We start from the raw sequence: 23,361 nt of genomic DNA, 5'->3' as shown, positions 1-23,361 counted from the left end.
CCCACAGCCTACAGCCAAAGAGCCAGAAACTCACAGAAAAGGGAGGGGGGGCCAATAATGCAGAAGAATGGAAAGCTTGCCATGGTAAGGACCTGCAGGAAGAGACTTCCTCCCAAAGACTGAGGTGTCCTCACAGAACCACTTTTCTGCTCTGAAATTGGCAACACCCATCATATCAGAAGAGACACTAAAGCCAAATAAGGCAGTCCTGGGAGTAACAGGAAAGGACTCTGGAGCATGGGCAGTTTTTTCGTCAGTCTTCCTGGTGAAAGAGAAAGGGTTCAAAAGGGCTAGTCAAATCTAGCAAACCAACTGGTGGTTATGGGACTGGTGCCACAGCCAGGGGTTTGGCTACTTAGACCATGGGACTTGCTTTGGGAAACCAGAAAAGGGGAAGGGCCCTGCATGGATGAACAAGGAGCTCCTGGGCAAAAACACACAAAGGAACTCTACGGAAAGTGGAAGCAAGGCCAGGTAGCTAGGATGAGCAGAGAGAAGTGGGCCTATGAACATACGAAGTTCAACAAGGCCATGTGCAAGGTCCTTGCACCTGCATCTGGCAATCGTAAGAACTTGTGAGACCCCACCTGGAGCGCTGCATCTAACTCCAGGGCCCCCAACATGAGAAGGATATGGATCAGTTGGAGTGAGTCCAGAAGAAGACCATCAAGACAATTAAAAGGCTGGAGAACCTCTCCTATGAAGAGGTTGAAAGAGTTAGGCTTGTTCAGCCTAGAGAAGGAGCAGGTTCTAGAGAGACCTTAGAGCAGCCTCCTAATACCTAAACAGGTACCTAAAAGGGTACCTAAAGTAGCCCACACAAGAACTGGACAGGGACTTTTTACTTGGGCATATACAAGGAGCCATGGCCTTAAAATGAAAAAAGGTTAATTTAGATGAGATATTAGGAGGAAATCCCATATTGTGGTAAGGCACTGGAACAGGTTGCTCAGCAAAGTTGTGGATGCTCCCTCCCTGGAAATGTTCAAGGCCATGTTGGATAGAGCTTTAAGCAACATGGTCTAGTGGAAGGGATACTTTCCCACAGTAAGGAGGTTGGAACTAGATGATCTCTAAGGCCCCTTCCAATCCAAACCATTCCAGGTGTGTATGATGAATCTGAACAAGCCTTGGCTGATAAATGCTTCTGACCTGTAGTGTAGAAAGTGAAGGTGTAACAAAGCACACATGGGCAAAGCAAAGATTACTCATTAAATGCTTACTGGGCTCACAACATAATAAATCGCAAACAGCTGGTTGGACAAAAAAATGTTCAGCAAATTAAACAAAAAAACCCACCAAAACCAACCAACCAAAAAAAACTACTCTAAACCGAATTAAATTCTGACATGAGAACTATCTGTGTTGCCAGACAATCTCCAAAAAAAAATGGAAATATGTCAGCAGAAAAGCACTAGAGATGTCCCAAGGTAGACCATGCTGTTTGTGAACTGGAGCCCTATCCTAGAGGTAGACTTTAAGGACCTGTTGGTACTACCAGAAACCATGAAGTTACGTGAGCAAGAACAGGTAAAGAGTTTCCTTAATTTGGCAAGCTTGTATTAATTTTTCTTGTGTTAGCAATTAGCATTGCTCTGTTGAGATGGACTGATGGCCTGAAGAAGTCCTTCTCTTGCAGACTAGACCAAAGTCTGAAAGATGGTACAGTCATTGGCATTTATCTCATCAATCAAACAACTTTTAAGTAGAAAGTTAAACAAGTACATAAATGCTTTCAGATACAAGACAAATACCAAGTGAATACACAAACACCTCTTGTAACCCAACACTTTTCCTGTGGCTATATATTGGAACCACGGGATAACATTCACTTGCACTGGTATTTGCCTTAGAACACTGGAACAATTGGAATGTAGGAGCTTCACAAATATAACACACCTACAGAAAGTTTGTTACTGTACAAATAGGTGAACAACACAAGTGTCCAACAAAGCTGAAAAATGAAATACTACTTTGGTGGCCAAAACACATGTAACTTATGCTTACAGAACCCGAGTTGTTTGAGAAATTAATATCTGTAGCATTTCTCCCCTTCTCAAGTTCATTTACTTCTCAGTTTCTCAGTCCTGTCCCAATGCTTGCACTAAATGCTTAGGACTTCTTACAAACAGAAGCAGGAAGAAAGAAAACAAGCTCTAAAATAATTACCAAGCAGACTGGAAAAGCTGTTAACATAAGCTAATAGAAACTCCTATGTCTAAAATGAGCTTAAGTTTGTTCTTAAGAAGAGTGGATTTCAAATGGGCTGCATTCCATTAACACTGCATGCTATTCATGTTTAGCACTCATGACTTAAGATGTTAGCTACAGGTCTCTTACCTTTGGAGGCTTGAAGGGATATTCTGGTGTAAATGTGATGTCAAGGAAGAAAACACCTCCCTCATAGACTGAACCTGGAGGTCCTAGAATGGTTGATCTCCATTCATAGATGTTATCACCTTTGGGACCAGCACTAAGAGATAAAAACCAAAATAATTTAGAAACACTACCACAGCTCAAGTAAATACGACTTCTTACATTCCTCAAGTATGATATGGAAGAAGTATTTCAGTTACTTTTCATATACCACCTGAAGTAGAGACAGGGATTAAAAGAAGACTGAATGCTTTCAAACACCAAGAGATCTTACCTGAACTTATCAGTGTTCCAGACTGTTCAGCAAAGCTGAGAAACTAGGGCTGGGGTATAGTTTCCATCTTCTGTCTCTTGGCAGTTACAAGAGCAGCACTGCCCAGAACTAAGAGCTAAGTTTCAAAGAACAATTTCCTACTGTATTTCAGAAATGGCTCTTCCATCTCAGTCTTAAATAAACTGTACCATATTAAAGACCATACTAAACAAATTAAGGATCTAGGTTCATTTTATTCATTTTGTGTGTTCTTTAAAATTAAAATATATCCTGCATTATTGTTAAACAAAGGCTCATAGTACAATTGAAGGAAGCCAAATTAATGATGACACTCTGAAATGTGAAAATTTTCTGCAATTTTATAATTTTGCTGCACTGATTTCTAAGATAAGGCCACAAGATCTTACTCTATTGATATTGCTTACATTGTGGAACTGCTTTTTTTAGGGGGAATTAAAATCACTGTGTCAAATTAAAACAGCACTTTCTCAAATTAGCTCTGCTTATTTGAGATTCTGCCTAACCTGCCAGCAGCTCACTATGAGCAGTACAAACTAAAGGTGTTGCAGAGATCAAATGTCTGCTTGGTAAAATTAGTTTTACTGATACCGTCAGACACTTGTACTCAGTAGTGTGCCATGTGTCACTGAGTATTTCTAAGTACAGCTCAACCTATAAAGCCATTAATGGTGTAGGACTCCATTAATGCTGCCTCTTCCCTTCTGTACTGCTATGGTAGTATTTTGTTTGTAAGGTGCCAGAGCTGGAAAAATTTTTTGCATAATGGGAGGTGCTGACACAGCTTTTTCCATCATGGATGTACCATGTCTTCAGAAATCTCTTCTCCCCTTGTTCTGAAGGGGATGGATCTTAACATTCCTAATACAATGAAAACTAGCCTTGCTCTTCTTTCCTCCTTTTAACAAGGCTGCTCTAGGACAGAAGGTAAAAACCAGACTCTTTTCATATTATAATAATCACAGAGCAGTATTACTTGAGATGGAAGGCAATACAATAAGTATACACATGACAATATGCATTTGATTAACATGCAGGGAATGAGAGCAATCACTCAGTGTTAATAACAATGTTACAAACAGAAATACAATTGGAAGAACATAAATTGTCATAATAACAAGAGTGATCAGAGACACGTTTTTTCCCCTGCTCTTCCCAGTACTGGTGAACACGTTCTTGACAGCAGGGGAATCAGGAGAGACAAAGGGAATTAATTCTGTTATCAAACTAAATTTTTCCCCCCCCCCCAGATTAATCTAGTAATAAAATTTCACAATATGTTGGTGCTAGATAATTCAACAATCGTGAAGTTATGACTAAAAGCATGCTTCTAGGGAAAGGAAAGTGTGTAAGAAAGCAGTAAAGGAAGACAGATGCTCTGCAAATGATGCACCAGCCACAAGGGAAGGATTTTTCTCTCCAGAACACAAAACCCTGCACAGCTCAAGATGACTATTAAATTAAAGTAAAAGCCATTCCATCCTGAACACTCCTGGCGTCCCACTCCACCTTAATGACTTGTCCCTGTCCTATGCAGGTCCATATATTCGGGCACGCAGTACTCTCCAGCTACCACTTGTGCATTAGACTGGAAAAGTGTTGTATTTCGACAGGAAGCTCTGCCTCTGGAAAGACACCAACTTAACTGTGCAAACTTACTGAAAAGGACTCTCTGGGGCACCCTTAGCCACCGCTCCAAGGAATCACCTCTTTATGTACCTATTAGCAACCTACTGACACACTATCATTACTGCAAGATGCACTGGCAATCATCCTCCCTTCCCTCCCCTCCTAAAGGTGGAGCTACTGAACGGGAACAGGTACTTGAACTTCATTTGCACCGATTTACTGTTGGAATTTATATCACCAGAACTGCCAACAGAGAGCACTTCAGCACTCAAGAAATGTGATGTGTGATTAGCCCTGAATACAGCCCTCTGAACCTATGAGAAATATTCCAACATTTCACATTTTATTTCCAGCTTCGGCCCAAAGGACTGTTAATAAAAAAATCCCACAGACTTAGAAAATATATTATGATTAGTAATAGTCACAGAAATCTCTTGTATCCTATTAGGTTTCCAATTAGAGCTATCACTGCACACAAGTAATATACTGCCATATTAAGAGTGCAACATCTTTGTAAGACATCAGTAGGCTTTTACAATGATGTGCTAAGGTTTACTTTTAAGCTTTTCATAATTCAATTAACAGAGTAAAATAGCTGTGCATGCCCAACTTTTACACATTACCATTGATTTCTTATAAAAGAGAGACTGAAAGAGGAAGATGCAAGTCAGCTTCAAGTATGATACTGCTTAGATTTAATTTAGGATTAGTAATATCAAACAGCTCATGAAGACCTAGTACATAATAGGAAAGTGACAATACTTGACCACAGTGTAAGAACAGTGGCATTAACTTTTGGTGGAGATATGGAGACTGTCAAAGGCTAAAGATTACATTCTTTGTTTAAAATCCTTGCAATTATCTGCTTCAAGAAGAAATTCACTGATGCATGGACACAGGGCTCACTGGCACAGCTGTCACCTTGCCTGATACGTGTCACCACTGCTCAAATTAAGTGTCTAGATCTACTAATACATAACCCTAATACAACACTTTGAAGCTGCCCAACATATGACCACTAGGAAGACAATTTTAACCAATTAAATATAAACTTCCATGGCAAGACATGAGTATGTGAGAAACAACTTTCTGTATTGACTCATCAGCCTACAACCTCTTCAATTCCAAAGAAAGAAATTAATAAAAGACCAGCAATGCAGAGTGAAAAATGACACCCAAAAGAAAACTGAAAAGTTCCAAACCCATTATTATCCCATCAAGCAGCATGTGTTACACTGCAGTGCAACTGAGATCTCTCTTGGAAAAACAAGTGAATATTCAGTGAAGAAGCACTGCACCCCCTCTAACAACTGATCCTGATTGTTCCTAATTGTCTTAGGTTGCAATGCAAGATGTAACCAAAAGTATGTATTCTATTACCATCTGTTAAAACTAGGTGAGGCAGTGCTCTTTATCCCTTCCATGACCCATCCTCCCTCCAGAGGGATATCTGCTATTAATGGACCATTGAGTTTCACTGCATGGCTGATAAAATGACATCATCCCTTTGTGAGATGCTCCACCCAGGGGGAGGAGCCAAGCATTCCTACCTGGATATAATCTGAGCCTTGGAATACTGCCATCAGCCTTTCTGCACTGGATTCCCAGAAGAAGACTGGACCCATCTATACCACTACTGGACCTTCAGAAGAAAACCACACCCTTCTACAGGATCACTGCTTCAACAGAACCACATCTGTCACTCCAGGAGAGCTGCAGCCACCACTTAATGATACTGCTACCAACACCCTGACCAACAGGGTGTCAAGTTGTATCCTGACTCCGTTGCTAATTTTTTTGTAGTACTGCATTTATTTTAATTTTCCTAGTAAAGAACTGTTACTCTTATTCCCATGTCTTTGCTTGAGAGCCCCTTAATTTCAAAATTACATAATTTGGAGGGAGTGGGCTTATATTTTTCATTTCAAAAGACGCTCCTGCTTTCCTTAGCAGCCACTTGTTTTTCAAACTAAGACACCAACAATGCTGGCTTATCCCCCAGACAGATGTTATGACAGAAACACTTCTTGGGAAACCTCCCAGAGCCAAGGTATTGTTCAAGGAATATCTATTTTTCCAAGCCTAGAAGCAGGAAAATGCAAGGCATTACCCCCTGATAGACACAAGGCACAGAAAAAGTCTCAGCACAAGTGAGACTGAGCTCAAAGTCCTGCACGGGCCAAGTCCTAACCAGTCTTTTGCTGCTTTGGAAAAACCTGATCTTGCTCTGCCTCTCCTTGCTGGCAGGCGCCACATTCTTTCCCAACTTAAAAATCCAACAGGTAAATTAGAAATGCCTGGAGCAGAGGCTGGGGAGCAGAACAATGCCCAGGTAAATTAGCTGCAGATGCCTTGCAGTACTGAGCAACTGTAAACACAGAACTCTGTCTCAGAGAGTCAGTGTTCATGGAGAAGACACACACAGACACACACACTTTCACATTTGGAAAAAGCTGAAATGACAGTCTGCAAGAACACTCAGCCTGTGGCTTTTTCATATTAAGCCAGCCAGATACAACCTCCATCACAGGTCTGCAATATGTGATACCACCCTGATACTTTGCACACACACTAACTCAACTTCCTCCTCTGCCCTGGCACCCTGGGAAAATCACTCAAAATATACCTATGCCACAGAGGGAAGGCAGGATTTTCTGGTGTTCACCACATATAGCTAATGTACGAAAATCCCTGGGAACATAGTGACGGTACTTTCCAGGAGAATGACTCAGAAAGAGTCCATTATTTATATAAACGTGCTAGTTCATTTGGAAACTACCTGGTCCTTTCTAGGAGCTGACCAAACGATAATGTAAGCGCTCCCTTTAGTGAAAATTCAGACTGGCAAATAGTTTAATTTCTCTTCTTTGAGATACAGAAGACATACAATAGCAGATCACTGCAGTGATAAATCAAAATAGTTGATGCTACAGACACTAGGTTAATACCCTGATATACCAAAGCAGCACATATTCCTTTTAAAAGCTAACTAATTTAGCAGAGTAGTTTAGAAGTGCCAGAGTCTGCTATCTGTCAGGGTGATGAGAAGGGCGATTCCATGGTACAATGAAAGAAATAACACATAATGAAATCCTACAATATATTTCAGTTAAAATCACAAGTAACAAACTCATGAACTCATACACCAACTACTCCATATCCCTAGGTGCTATTTTTGAGGCTATTTCGTCCTAAACATGAAGAGTCTGATGCTAGTAGCTAAGCTTTTTTGAAGTTGCACACTTGGGGAAAATAAACATCAATTCTAAAAACACTGCAGACATGACCTTTTCCAAGGGACATAGCTCAAATCAGAAAGCAAACAACATAGTAACAGCACATGGGAATTTCAGGGTGGCAGAGAATCTAATGATCTCCAAAGTAAAACTGCAGCACTACAAACTGACAGCAACATCAATTTTTTTTTGCGTGTTGCTTTGTTTTCTGGTAAGAAACAGTTAATGGCTCAATATGGAAGAGCATCTTAGTTATAGACTTATTAGGCAGCTTTAGGAAATAGCTGAATGTTAGAAGGTCCCTTTTCTCCCTTTTCTTTCCCCACCCCCTCCTTTTTTTTTTTTTTTCTTCTCCAATGATGTAAGCCCAAAACACATTAGATGTTTTGGATGCCAGGCAGGCAGTGTATCATTCTCACATGAAGTTCTGTTGCACCTTGATTTTCCCGACAAGCCCACTCCACCCCTGACCTCAGGGTAAATACACTTTCTTTTCTCATAGCCCACCGGGTGGGTCCACGCTGAACTTGCTCACTTAAACTGTTAAGCTGAATCTGGTGGAGAGACTGGAAAAGCACCCCATAAATACTGGATCACTGGGGGAGGCAGGTGCCACCTTTACAAAGAAGCAGAACAGCTCATCCATCTTAGCCATTGAAAACAAACACCAAATCCCCCATTCAAACACATTTTGTTCTACAGACCTTTAAGCAAGCTGTCTTAAAATGGGAGTGTTCAAGGACAGAGTGAAAACCAACAAAACAAAATGCAGTTAGTCCTTTGGCCCGAACATCACTTGAAAACCTTCATATTAATCCACAGTTCTAATTTTAGAAACAAACTGTCATGTTCTGCATATGCTTTAGCTACCAAAATCTATTATTATTATTATTATTTTTATTACTATAGCACCATTCATAGACAGGACCCCACTATGCTAAGCCTGCTACAATACAATCCAAAGACCCGTGAACACAATTTACAAAGGCTTTTCAATTATAAAATAAGCATTAAAACATGTAGTTATTAGGAAGAAATCCAAATAGACAAAACAGAAGTAGTTAAAAAAATATCTGGGGCATTCCATTTAATTGCAATTTTTTTTGGCAAAGTAGTTTAAAAGTAAGATGCCTCCCATTTTTAAGTCAAGGAATAGAAATTAAAGGAAAACAAAGGGAAAAAAAAATCCCAACACAAGAAAACCACTCCTGGGCAACCACGGCAAATTAAAGGTAACATACTGAATTAGTACGTGCCTATGTGAATCAGTGGCAATTTTTGCCCACTGTCATTACACACAACCAAGCTGCTCCTCTGTGTTAACATAAAAATGATGGATTGATATCAGGTGAAATTCCTGCAGGCTCAATGAAGGATAGAGGGAAAAGACAGCAAGAGAAAAAGTTGCAGCCAGCTTTAGTTAAAACATAAGAAGGGAGCAAAGGACGTAGAGAGGTAAGTGAGCAAAGATGGAACAAAATATTGGAACAGCAATCTAAACACAAGATTTTGAAAATAGAACTTAATTCTCCTTCTAGTTCATGTTCAGGGATTTGGTTCTCAAGAACAAAGCTGTAAATACTATTATTTTTCTTGTAAGTCATTGAAAGTATTGTGTTTTCTGTCTTCAATTTAAAATGCAGTCACAATATTATTGCACAAGCATAAGTGCCTTACAAATCCCACCACATTTCTAACAGAGTTAGAAATAATATCATTCTTCTCTGCATTTCCATGCACAAAATTTCTGTTTTAGCATCTGGGAAAGCTTTTCCCTTAAGTATCAGCCTAATGTAAAATTAGGAAGGTTTGAACAATTGCACAAAGCTTAAACTGGAGGATAAATGGTGCAATGAATTACTTTCTTACTAGGTTAAAAAAGGAACTAAGTAACTAAATAGCTCTGATAACGGAGCTGATAAGGTGTAATGCAGGGATTTATGGGACTTCAAGGAAAACTGATCAGGGGAATTTCTTCATGGGAAGGAAAGAAAAAATACTACTTTTTCCAATTTATATAAAAATACTTGGCAATAAGATCACACAACAATCAGGAGTTACCACAGCCAAGATGTCATTCTTTTTCTATTGCAATAGGAACAGAAATGCCATGGGGTACTTGCAAGTGTAGGACTTTTACCTGAAATACTTCAGTCTCTGCAAAATATTACTGTGAAGTTACTACTAAGCTACCTGGTGAAAAGGCCAGCCCTCTTAAACAATTTCACTGCAGTTTGATTTTTAAACCAGGCTTCAAAGATTTAAAATAAAATCTCAGTTTTGGCCTCAGGGAGGTCAGGAGGAGATTTACAATATTCTCAGGAGTGTGCTGCAGCTCTATTTAGTTTAGCAATAATCATTCAAATTTAGGAGCAAGTTCTTATAAAAAGGTTCAAGAGAAAGGTTCAATTAATCCATTTAGCATTGGTTCCAAAATTGAAAATAAATCCAACCCACTCAGTTCTCAAGGGTTTCAGTTTTTCTTTCCAGTGGCTTCTTTGTAGCCTTCTCTACTGCAAAGAAATGGAAGTTTGTCCCACTACATACATGTAGGAATGTTTTCAGTGTCAAACATGACTGCAGAAAGGCTGTTTCTCTAAGTCTGAGACTTTAGTATGCACAGTATGGAAATACAGAAAATGCCAGACTAAGTCATCAATGAAATTATTTTCATTGTATGCAAATATTTTTCTTTTCTCCTCACAGGTGTAGTTTGAGGCCATGACCAAAAATCAAATAAATGAAAATGTCCCAGCTTATATGTGACCTTACATGTCCCATTAAATAATACCCTGTTTAAGAAACAATAAAACAAATTGGGAAAGAGTAACAGAGAATCTGACTCACCTAACAATTAGCAACGTCTCATTTAAAATGACAAGAAGATGTGATGGTAGAATCTGTGGTCCGCCAATATAATCTTATGTTATTTTCAAATCAGTTTCCTTCCTGCCTTTTGTCTGTTGACTATCAACTACCAACACTGGGACAGAAATTACCACACATCATCAGACCTCGTTTCCAAATTATTTATGTATTTATAGCATCGATGTGTAATTTATAGCTGGTAAGGAAAACCAGGCTGTTTCACAAATGCACTATTTTTGCAACTACACCATTTTTGGGGGGGCCTCTTCATATTCCAACACATTTTTGAAAATTGGTGTAGAAATAGAACTACTGAACCTATTTATTTCTGTAATTTTAATGGCTGCATAAAGCAAGCATACCCTAAACTGGTTGCCTAGCATCAAACTGACAGACCTATAATTAAAGACAAATAAAAGACAATCAATACTGCTAATAAATATGAAAGTTCTTGTGTTACTAATCTCAAATGTGGTATACTCCTAAACAGAAAAATCTACTTCCTCCTGGCACTTACTGTGATATAGTAGATTCTTCATACATGTAAAGGAAACTATCCCCTCTGCCAACTACACAGTTCAATAATACCCCCTTCCCCTTCATAAGCCCTAGAGGTGCTACACTGACTGATAACAGGGCTCTGTCCTAAATACTGTGCTTTATCCATTAAAGAAAATAGAAATCTACGACCATTAATCTGCCATTCCAGAATCAAGCTGGGACCTACATCTGTGTTTCGTCTATCATGACCATCTCCTGTCCTGTTCTCATCAGTGTGAGAATGTGGAAGATGATCTCACTAAGCAGATAAAACTCCCCAGTACATCATAAAAATTTGGGAGCCCTTTAGTACATCAATTGTAAAAGTAATAAATTTGAACCCATGTGATCTGGACAATTCTGTCTCTTCACAAGTCATTTGCCCTACTAAGGGAAAAAAAATAATAGAGGATCCCATTTCATAAGCCTACCTAGCCAGCATCAAGCTAACATAGTGGACTGTTTATTTTGGACTTTATCATCCATTTGCCCTATTGATTTTTTTATAATTCTGTAGATTAAGAAATGCATGCCCTAAGTAAGTTAAATTGAAAGGGCAATAGCAGCTACAAACCAGCTTGGAAAAAACAGCCCCAGAAAATTGAAGATTTGTTAATGCTTGGCAAGATGCCTCTACTATGCTGAAAATTGAAAGCAAACAAGACTCTTGAGCTTCCTCAAACTAATAAGGACAAGGTTCTTGAGACTTCACCTAACTGCATCCTTGAGCTAACTTTCTTACTTCCATGGGGTGGAAAAGGGCTATTTGAAAGACAGGAATCAGTACATTTCCAGACTAGAGATGCTACCATCTTTGTTGCACTGAATGGCAGAAATTCTGCTTCAAGTCTGTACTTGAAACAGATGAAGTAGCAATTTAAGGTTACTAGTTTATATGCAACTTCTAAGTTTTCAAGAGAACATAATCTAAGAGAAAAAAAACCTGCTCCTGTACCATGTGCTTCTAAGCTGATTTACCTGTCCCATCATCTATATCTACGAACCAACCCGCCCTAAAAACATGCTACAAATTAGAACAATCCATCAGCCAATCAAAAAAGTGAGTCCCCTTCCCATTAGATGTAGGACAGGTAGAGTCAACATCACTTAAACAGAGAAACAGGCCATCCCATTATCTTGGCTTCACATCTTTATATTGCTTCCCATCAGCATACCAATGCTGATACCAATACTATTATGTTGCTGAACAAAATACAAATGTCTTGAAGGACATATCTTAAAGATACACAAAAGATAGGAAGTAAGAAAAAAAAGTCTAATCTCAATGTCTTTCCCTTCTTTACCTACATTAAACCTCCTTTCATTGCCACTCACTAAATAAATCAGGATCACTGAATTTGAATGAACCCATTTCACTGTGGGTGCTAACAGCAAAAGTACACAAACCAGCTAACAACAGCTCAAAATTTGGTTACTCTTCTCAAAACAACAACAAAATTCTTGCAATTATGCTGTACTACCCAGAGCAATTCTTTCCTGATTTTCACAGTTCTAAGCTATCAAAATTACCTGGCAGAAAAGTAAAGTAATTTGAAAACACTGCCTTTGACTTTTGAAACTCTGGCATGCGGAGACTAGAAACAGAAATCTAAGAGAGCTTGCTTTAAATAAAACAAGATTACCTATACTGTAATACAGCACAGCTGCCAGCCAACTACATAGCAGCCACTAAAAATTGTTTATAAATCACTGCAAGTTGTTCCCATTAATAACATGAGCCAGTCACAATAGCCAGCCAACATTTACTGTAGTAGATACAAATATTTCAAAGCTGGTAAGAGGGAAAAACCTTAAAAAAACCCCCAAAAAATCTATGAAGAGATTTAATAAGAAAAATAGAACTTTGATTTTTCTACAATTGATTCACATACATAAGGACAGCCTAAACAGGCATTTGCAGTGACTTTCTAAACTTTTGCTTAATTTTTTGTTTTCAAAGTATTAGGAACTTTTTGACCTTCCCAATACCTTTATTTCATGACCCTTTTATTTGGAAATGTCCAAATATCCCAAATGTAAGGAAACATTAAAGACAATGAAGCAATGACGTGGCAGGCAATAATAGTTTCAACTTAGGGCATTATATAACTTACACCTTTCATGGAAAACATGTTACATTCACACAAGCCAACACTTGGTGTCTTTCTGCTCCCTGATTTCCACCAGAGAGAGATGACTTAGCAACAATTCAATAGGCTGAAAGACAACTCCCACGTGTGGCAGTTAAGTTCTGCTGACATAGGACCATGACAGGCAGGGAACAGGGAATTTCCAGGGAACACAAGAAATTCAGGCATCCTAGTCAACATCACTCCTGGTCCCAGATGGCTTAGAAACTTGCTTCTTCAGCTGATCACTGACATTCTTAGTTTAAACTAAATTTAAACTTTTCAGTGCCATGGACAAAAAAAAAAAAAAAAGAAAAAAAAAAAAAAAGGTAAATTCACACTTTAATTACCTGAAGCCACTCACATTAAATAATACTACATGTATGTTGCCACGAAGGCTTTTCTAGTCATTAAAAAATAAAGACATTTTCCTCACAAACTTCTGAAGCAATCCAAGAAATTTACAAAAAAAAGGTCTGAAGTACACAGTACACATCCCTTCATTGGATGGTGGTAACATTTTAATTGGTAGTAGTTCTAGCAAGAGGTTTTCTATTGTAGAGGCAGAAGGAGGAGAGCACACCTCCCAGAAACATATGAGTGTCTTAGAGACAGAGAACAGCATACATTTTCTAACCTTTTAACCTCAGCACTGTTACAAGTTATACTTTGAAGCAAGAGTGACAAGATTATGCTATGTTTTGAGAGTTGAGTCTTGCTTTTGTTATGCTGTAACCATAAATGCCGAGGAAACTGCAAAACTGACACAGAGATAGATGAGCAGTTTGCACTTAATATTACACTATTAAGTTTTTGAACATAAACTGAACACGTTGCTTCTAATTAGGCACAAGTATGAAAATGGCATAATAGCACACAGTGGTATGGCAAAACACCTGAAAGTGTTACATACATAACAACGTAAGAGAAATAAATCTCTCACTAGCTACAAATCACAGGGTTTTCGGGTTTGAAGGCAGGGAAAAAAATCTCTCTAAGCACGAGGGAAACTGATTTGTTTTCTGCCACTCCAGATTCACTCACTTTGATTTTTCTTACTAAAAGGCATTTCAAGTATTTCTTGTAGTGAAATAAAGCTGTTCAAACAGCAGTAAGTTTACAATGGAAATATACAATTTACACTATGTTAGAAAATTTCTCATCCAGTCTTGACAACCGCACCTGACCTTTCAAGATAAAATAATGAGCAGGTATTTCTTCATTTAATTTTCTATGTCAAGACCTCAGTTCAGAAAGGCCAGTAAATAAACTCTTAGAGTACACAGAAACCGCCTTCTTAACAAATTAGTGAGAATAGACAATTTCCAAAGGCAGCTCATATTCCCATCATTAAAAGTGACTTATCTTATTTTTAAAAAAAAAAAAAATATATTGTTGGGTTGGGTTTTTAATCAAATGTAGGTTTATGATGAGCCAAAAGGTTACGATGAGCCAACTTTTTTTCCAGTTAAGGTAAAATAGCTCTCTTCTGCTAGGCTTGTATGCATCAGAAGAGTAGAACACATAACTCACAAAAAAATCATCCCAATGACAGTATCATTAACAGATTAGCAAACTAATCAATACTAATATGATTTTTAAATTCACTCTATATAAATATACACAAAACTCATGCAACTTTCAAGCCAGGAGTCAATGATACTACAAACTTGAAATCTCATCAGGTAAAGTCAACCTTAAGTACTGGAGTAAAACACCAAAGTGAGTCCTTGTTTTGTGCTTTAAGACTCAATTCTCTGAGAGACATATTAATTTGACAAAAATATAACAGAAAATACTTTTAGAAATCACTCTTTTAATAGTGGTGTTGTTCTATACACACACACATATATGTATGAGTATGTGTTTCATACAGCACAAAACTTTTTGCAACATGACTTACAAAGATTATTTTTCTAAGCACATTTTTCCTCATATAGAACAATATTGAAGTTCACACATTAGTATACTAGAGATAGTATCACTGCAAAGATTTTGATCACAGGTCAAGTGCAAATTTTATCTACTAACTTACCAAAAGAAATACAGATCCACCAGGCTGGATCTGAAGTCCACCTAGTTTAACACCTTAAGACATCTCACTGTCTTCCAGTGTCAAATGGGTCAGAGATGGGCATCAGAAGTTTTCTGCCCAGTCTTCAGTTTTCCTCTACCATAGCAACACCCTCAGTGGTATCTGCTTGAGTCTCAACACCAGGCATCCACGTTTTCCTTCTGAAGTCAGTATTATGAATAAGCTGTAATTCTGTCTGATTTTACCCTCCATAGAAGCCTAAGACTTTTTGAGCCTAGCTTAATTCCTGCTTTCAGTCGTGTAATACAGCATGGAACCCCATTTTGTTCTGTAAAAAGTGAACAAATTAAATTTCACTATTTTTAATCTCATTCCATATGCCTTTGTTCTTGTCTTAGAGGAAGAAAAAAATCTTCCTCTCTATTTTCTCTCTCGAGGTTAAAAAAATAAGGAAGAGACTCAGGCTCCCCAGTGAAGGGGTTGCAGCACCAAGCCTGATAGAGCTTAAGAAGCGTTTGGACAATACTTTTAGGCACATGGTGTGATCCTTGAGGATGGTGTTTCACAGGGCCAGGAGCTGGACTTGATGATCCTTGTGGGTCCCTTCCAGCTTGGCATATTCTGTGATCCTGTAAATGCTAAGTTTGTTGGTTTGGTTTTTTGGTGTTTGTTGGTTTTGTTTTTTTAAGGAAACAATCCCTCTCTCTTCACATGAGAAGTCTTCCAGTTCCTTTTTTAATAAATTCCAACTCTCCTCTCCAAAATCTAATTATTTCTCCAATACACTCTTTTAGATAGAGTGGACAGAATTCCACAGAAGCTGACAGATGAGCCATTACTTTGTATGTATTTGAATTAAGCCTTTTTCTCATTCACCCAATCCTTTTGTCAAAATGGGAAAACTTATCACCATAGGTGATAATGGCCCTAGTGAGCACAAGGTCAGTAAAGAGTAAGTTTCTTTCCCTATGTCGAAGTTTGTGGCAAACCACTCATTATTAAAGATCTATCCTGTAAGCATGCATTTGTCAAGTCTCTTTCTAAAAGCAAGTACTTTTGTACTTTTTTGATACTTTCTTTATAAGTCTGGGATAGCTGAAGTCAATGACAAAAACTCCATTAAGTTCAACAGAACTAATTCATATGCAATGCAGGGCACAGGAATCTCTTGGGAATCCAGCAAAACCCCCCCCAACAAAGCCAGCAGCAAGCGCAAAGGCCAGATCACTACAGAGCACTTGGATTGGGGGGTTGCTTCATCACACTTGGTCCAGCCAGTAATTATGGCATTCCTAATTCCTACTGTCAGCAGAGAACACTTTTGAAAGCATCTTGCTTCATCTGCATCCCATGAAAAGACAAAATACTGTATTTTTTATGGAAGAGTTAAGTCTACAAGTTTGTTATAAATCAATGCTGCTGATGATCATTTTCAAAACAAGAAGCAAGATTTGCTTCTGTGATTAAATTGACAATAGTTTATAGATAATTCCAGAAGAGCAGAACTTTATAAAGAATGCACAGAGCTTTGCAGAGAGCTAAACTCCTCTACAGGAGACATTTTAAAGTTCTTTCGTTTAAAGCCACATGATTTATTCAAGTTACCTTTCCTATACTCCCAATACGAGAATTTGGAGGCCAGGAATGCCCTGACTAAAGCCTAGGTATTTCTAATTTTTAGTTCTATTAGTTTTTGCTCAACTACCTTTTTCTTTTCTCTCTGAATCTACAGATGTGGGTTTGTGTTGGGTTTTTCTGTTACGTGGTTTTGGGTTTGGGTTTTTTTATAGGGGTTTGTTGTTTGCATTTTTGTTTTGTTTTGTTTTTTAAATCTCTAGTGTATCAAGATATTTCTCCTCCCTAGCCCCAACATGTAGAAACTGTGAAGTTTAAAGTCCTGCTGAGATTTGCAGGCATAAATGTCAACTGTAATAGTCTAGCCTTTTAACTTATTTCTCTCTTCACTCCTGATATTTTTCCACTCTGTGGAATTAATTCTGTAATCTGAAGTGCCACTTATTAAAAAGGCAAGCGATGGTAAAGAGCTTGCTACCATCATCACTTCCTCTACAGAAATATAGTGATTTCACTCATTACAGCACACTCAAGTTTAATCAACACTGTGGCTTCTGCTCTGTGTAGGTATAAATCATTTATAAGTCTTTGGATTCTATTGCTCACTTTGTAGGTCATTTCCGTAAGCATTTCCCTTGCAACCTGATCAGACATGATGCATAAAAGTCATTTCTGGGATGACCTGATATGGAAATGGATGTGGAAAAGGAGCATGAAAAGGGACAAAATCAGTATGGGAGGATTTCTGGTCCATCCAAAGAGATACAAGACAGGTGTGCACATGTGTATACGAAAGGAGGGAAAAAACACTCTTTGTGCAAGCTGGGATTGGAAAAGATTTCAATGTAATGCTCAGAATTAAAGCAGATTTTAGTCTATAGCCAAGTTTAACTGGAAGAAACAAATAACTCCCCCCCAGCCCCCAGAAAACCCTCCACCATGCTCTTCTGGTACAACATCTCAAAGTATCTTGCTTAAACCTAGGAGCATGTTAATATTAAATTTTGAGTTTAATATTGCTCCCAAATAACCATAATTAATAACATCAACTTTGAACACTGATGGCAGCCACATGCCTGTCCAATTCTATTTCAAATTCTGTTATGTTCTTGGCCTCAATAATTTCCTATGACAGTAAGTTCCAGAGACTAATTATATGTGTGAAAAACACATATACCTTCCTTTTATTGCTCTTCTATTTGCCATCTTTGATTTCAATAGAACATCTCTCTTGGTTCTTCTGTTATGAGAAAAAGAAAACAGATGTTTCTAATTTATTTTCTCTTACACTAGAATTCAGTGCAGCATGAAGTTAGCAGTTAAATGACTGAAATATTTCATCCTGATTGTGTTCTTCCGGACAGAGTAAATATCTGTTCTTCCAGAGTAAACTTACCTACAAACTAGGAGAATCAGAGAAAGATGAGCAAGGAAGTAAAGAAGTTCAAACCTATGAGCTTTAGGCATAAGGTTTATGACAGAAAATGAGAAAACAAATATCAAAAGCATTAAAAATGCTCCCTTATTCAATGCTGCTATGTCTATATTTGGAAAAAAAAACCAAACCAAACCGAACAAACCACCCCAATGAACCACAAACTAACCAAATGAAATACACTGTGTATGGCTGAAGATGGAACCTCTGGTAACACACATACTCAGCATGCTATTTTAAATCTCATTGTAGAAGCAATTAGAACAGTTGCAGCTTCCTTTGTGAGCATAAGCAAGTTCTCAGGTGCCATCATCAGGGTCATGGATGAACAGCTTAAAAAGGGATCGATGCCACTGTTTTGCAATGACATTTCTGGGCACTTGCAGGAAGGGTGTACATCTATATTTGTGTATAACTAATCTGGGTGCAAGCTGCATCAAACAAAAGCATGACTTCAATCAAAACACTTCATTAAATAGGGATATCCATATAGAGGCACTAAATTTTTAAAAGCAAGTGGAAGAAGATTTCAGAGGGAACTCACCATATTGCAGACTGATGACATTGGTGTTACAATTTCAGTGGAAACTTTGCTTGATTTAGTTATTCCAAAACAGGAAAGGACAATTGAGAAATGACTGCTTTTATGTTACTTCAGCTATAGGACTGATCCCTAAATACGAAGGTTGCCTACCCTTAGATCCACTACCAGCCTGCACTGAGTCTTACTATACCAAATTCCAACCTTCCTCATTTATTTTAATGGAAACAACACTGCAGTTGAGGAAAAATACACCCTTCAATGCTTCATTCTGCAGGATGATGGTATGCTTGATCTTTACACCAGATTCATTAGCACACATTTGACAGACATGAAAAGGCCTCACCCATATTGCCCAGCTTTGAGGACTTGAAAACAAATTTCTGGAGCAGAGAAATCATTCCGATCAGATTTTTTTTTTTTTTAAGGTGTATTTTCAACAATGAAACAGATAATTGATAAATAAATAAAGTGTTTTCATACAGTTAGGAAGTCCATTGTTCCAAGTCAAAACACTGCAAAGACTGGAAGAAAGCTACTAGTCTGCTATGATTAGCCAAGAGCACAATTAGTTCCTACTTGATGACAGGATCAGATACAAAAAGGAAACCCAGGTGGGTGATATACAAAATGAGGTGTCCTGATTGAGTGTGACAACATTCAGGTAGAATTTTCTAAAATTGTCATACATCTTTTAACAAACTTGTGTGAGAATGGTCCTGTTGTATCTAGTTCTGATCATACTGATATTATTTCATACATAAATTTGGAGTACACAAAGCTTGTACACCCCCATAGCTGTACTCACTCCGTTCAGTGACATGTGAACACACACACACACTCCTATATATTGCAGAGGATCTAGAATTGTATTATCATTTTTGCTACAAAATAACAACAAGAATATACATTATGGCAGCACTGATTCCCTCTCAGTCATGAAAAGAAGTTTGACTTTACCCTTTATACCACTGGTATAGAGTTATCCTTGGAGTCTGCTTTGCACACCCCTAAGAGACTTTCCTATGTGTGCTTCTCCTGGGTGATGCAATGTTTGCAGTTTATGAAAACACATACTCCGTCAACTTCTACAAGTCAAATTAAACGCTAAAGAAAAGGAAACTTGATCTTACAATAATTCTTTTCCACACAGCTACTTCTGAACATTTAGGAGGGAAAAAGTAAAGAAAAAAAAAACAAAAAAACAACTCTTTACTTTCTCAAAACTTCAACTGCACTGTGGCAAGTCAATGCAAAATAATGTGTTTGCACACACGTGCATGCTTGAAACACACTGCTGATAAAAAAGCAGATCTGATTCACCACTGTTCCCCTAGAGCTCCTGTATCTAACAGTTTGTATCTAACAGTTTCAAAATGCACAAATTACTATGAATTACCTCATAATTTGCAAAATGAAATGGTGGGCAAAATAAAAATCAAGCTAAAATCTACTTCATCATTTCAAAGTTGAAGTCTGGTAGTGGTTCAGTCTTAAACAATTCAACTACTGCAAAACACATGCAGAGTGGTCCTTACTGTAAGGGATTTACTTTTAACTGCTGGCAAAATCCAAGTACATGTTCCCCTCCTGAGCATCTTTTAATCTTTATAGTTTCTGTTCCTTTAATCCATGTAGAACAGACCCCCACCAAGTAGGTATGCCTCCCCAGCCCAGGTTACAGAGGGAAGGCAGCTCTGGTTCAGTGTTGACCGAGTTCAGGTATATTTCTGAAGACTGGAAAGCAAGATCTAAGCTGTGCAAGCTCCAATTAAAGCAGAAAAACAGCATAAACTAAGAAAAAGTCTACCTATTAAAGACACCTTAGCAGCTGTGGCCAGAATGGATGAGAAATGGCGACAGAGGTTGCCCTGTGGCTGTTATGCCGGTTTCACACACTTTTCCCACTAGGGCAAAGAATGATCAAGAGACTCATCATCTGAAGGAGTACTCATACTGGAAACAGCTTTTGTTGGAAAGTCAGACCCTTGTCATAATTTTACTCACACGAGACATAGTGTTCTACTACATACTTAAAGACATACAGAAAGAATCAAACATATAGGATAATTTAAGCCCTTGTTTTCTTCAGTACTACTTGTAAAGAGAAATCTGAACACATAAGAGAAATCGCCTTTCATAATCCTGTGAGTGTGTGAAGGATGCACATGGGCCTGACTGCTCACAGGCACGCAAGTATTAAAGAAAAGGAGTTAAACAGACCTCCCCTCATCCAGATCCATGTCTTAATGCACATGCATTTATCTCCTTCCTTTGTCTGCTGCACAGCCACTAGGTCTACAACCCCTGAAGTGTCCCAAAATCAGAAGACTTTAACAGCCAAAACAATGCAAAGCAAAGCCAAAATCCCCAACCCTCTCACCAAAAAACAGCCCAGCATAGCATGTCCTTCCTATCTTTTCTTATACTAAGAAATAGAAAAATAAATATGAGTAAGGAAGCAACGTGAATCTGTGCATAGCATCACTTTTTTTTTTTTTTAAACAGTCTGTATGATTATTTTTCATTAACTCCCTGTGATGGCAAAACTATAAATGGAAAAGTTAGAGACATATAGGGAAAAAAAGTAGCCAATAGCAAAAATTTCAAATATACTTACACAGCTACAGTTTGTTTTACAGCTGCTTTACATAACAATAAAAATGCAATATACCACGGACTTTTGGCAGTGTGTAGAGAGGCAACATTAAATGGCAATAATGCAGTAAGCACAAGTGATCTCTTTGGAACAATTAAGCAATTTTAGAAGGACCATTATGTCTAACAAGTAATGGGTCCAAAGAGACAGAAAGGTCAAAAGTGTGAGTTTCTTCATACTGACCAGAGATCACATATATATGACTCTCTGGAAGAGAGGATAACTTCATAATCATATTATATAACCCTTACTAGAAAATAACCCTGTTTAGCACACTAAACAAAAATAGAGATCTTCCCTTCAGATGCCAAAGGCAAGAATGCTTTCTTCCAACCGGTTGTCTCAGCATAATTAATAAATATATAAATAAGGACAAAAAAATGCTTACCCTCTGTGCATAACCAGCTGAGAAAATCATTGCCTATATATAAAACAGTGATCACACAGTTCAGTAAACAGTCTGTCACTTAAAAGAAAAAAATGGGGTAAATAATACATATTGTACATTAAACTCTACAGAACTGTTTTAGTGACCTTGAACTCCAGTAATATAAGCAGGGACATGCAAACCCACTTATTTCTGGACACAGTTCATTCACTATCCCTAGCAAGGACTGAAATTTAACACTGGACCTAGTGTGTCATTAGGATATGACACATTATCTTTCAGGAAAGCAAATCTAAGCAAACATTACAGTTCCATTATTTTAATATCTAAAAAAATGAGATCTCCCTCTGAAAAGAAATAATTTGCTATAACAGGAACTAAATGACTTTCCAGGTGTGACATTCCATGTGTACATGAGAGGAGGATTAGTAAAAATACTGACCAAAGAAGTTTTCATTTGCCTGGCATACAGTTGTCTGCTATGTAATGCTCATACAGGCCCATCTTCTACACAGTCAAATGTCCTCATAACTCCCAAGTGAAGTTTAGATGTATCCTCTTGACTAGAAACCTTTCAAGCTAATAAAATACTTTTTCAATGACCAAAGAGTACTACATAAAGAAAGATGACAAATTTCAATTTCTGTATTACTTTGCAACTCAGGATTATCCCATTTGCCCATTTAAGTACTTTAAAAACACTCTCCTCTTTCCTTTTCATCAAGCTACTCTGATTCATGACCAGATACTTTAGCAATTTAAAAAGAAATAAAAAAATCTATATACACATTCAGTAGTTTAGCTGATCACTTCTACTTATTTGCAAGTAAATGAATAAAACAAGAATGGTTATGTCTGCTTATTTTTTAATTCCTAATACACATTTTCTTTCTGTCAACAGCACAACCTTGCCTCTTCAGGTCCCTGTAGGCATGGGCTGCAGACTTTGACAGATGTAATGGCTAACTGCTGAAGGATCAGTGCAGATATCAGGAAAGAGAAGAACATGCTCAGTTCAGAAGCACTAGGAGGCAGGAGACACTAGCACTGTTCTTTACAAGGCTGAGATGGCTTGCAGAAAGAGGCCTAGCTCCATGGGCCAGAACAGCCACTCTAGCTCTTTCTTCCAGAACTTACACCACACTGGTGACTTGGAACACACTGGATTATGATAAAGGAAAGTAAAACCTGGAAAAGAAGTATAGAGATTGTTCAGAGTCTCTGCAAGAGACTGTAAGATTTACTAGTGGAAAGCAATCTGTCAATAATAATTTTTTCTGCCTTGTTCCCTGATTTTAAGAGTTACATCTAATTCCACCCTATATTTTCACTCTTAGTATGTCACAGTTCAGGCATCAACTCTAGCTTCCTTTTTTTCCTCATTGGTTCTGAATCAGTGAAGACTGCTGCAAACAGAACAAACTTTGGTTAGCAAAATCTAGCTCTCCTTTCCAGATCCAAAGCTAAATCAGCACTCCACCCTTACCTCTCTTTTAGGTCCAGCTGTGAATCACTAACAAAACTCACCCAGCTGTTCAGCCAGACATGAAAGAGGTCATGGCACATCCCCACTTACCCAGAGCCCTTCACTCCGCTGCTACCACTTACGGCTCGACCCTGCCACCTTGTATCCCCAAAGGTGTCACCACACAAACCTC

General features: G+C 38.1%; 1 protein-coding gene across 4 annotated transcripts in view; it reads right to left on the bottom strand.

Annotated features, from left to right (window-relative positions):
* LOC131576736 (ubiquitin-conjugating enzyme E2 E1) overlaps nt 1-23,361 on the bottom strand; it is a 45,600-nt gene that overhangs the window by 6,249 nt on the left and 15,990 nt on the right. For all 4 annotated transcript variants that reach the window (XM_058833714.1, XM_058833716.1, XM_058833715.1 and 1 more), the window contains exon 4: nt 2,341-2,473. In XM_058833714.1, the coding sequence (XP_058689697.1) occupies nt 2,341-2,473 (133 nt within the window). The remainder of the gene's footprint in view (nt 1-2,340; nt 2,474-23,361) is intronic.

The sequence above is a fragment of the Poecile atricapillus genome, chromosome 2, assembly GCF_030490865.1.
Source record: "Poecile atricapillus isolate bPoeAtr1 chromosome 2, bPoeAtr1.hap1, whole genome shotgun sequence".
NCBI lineage: Eukaryota > Metazoa > Chordata > Aves > Passeriformes > Paridae > Poecile > Poecile atricapillus.
Note: the sequence above shows the minus strand (reverse complement) of the source record. Positions and strands in the feature narration are given on the sequence as shown.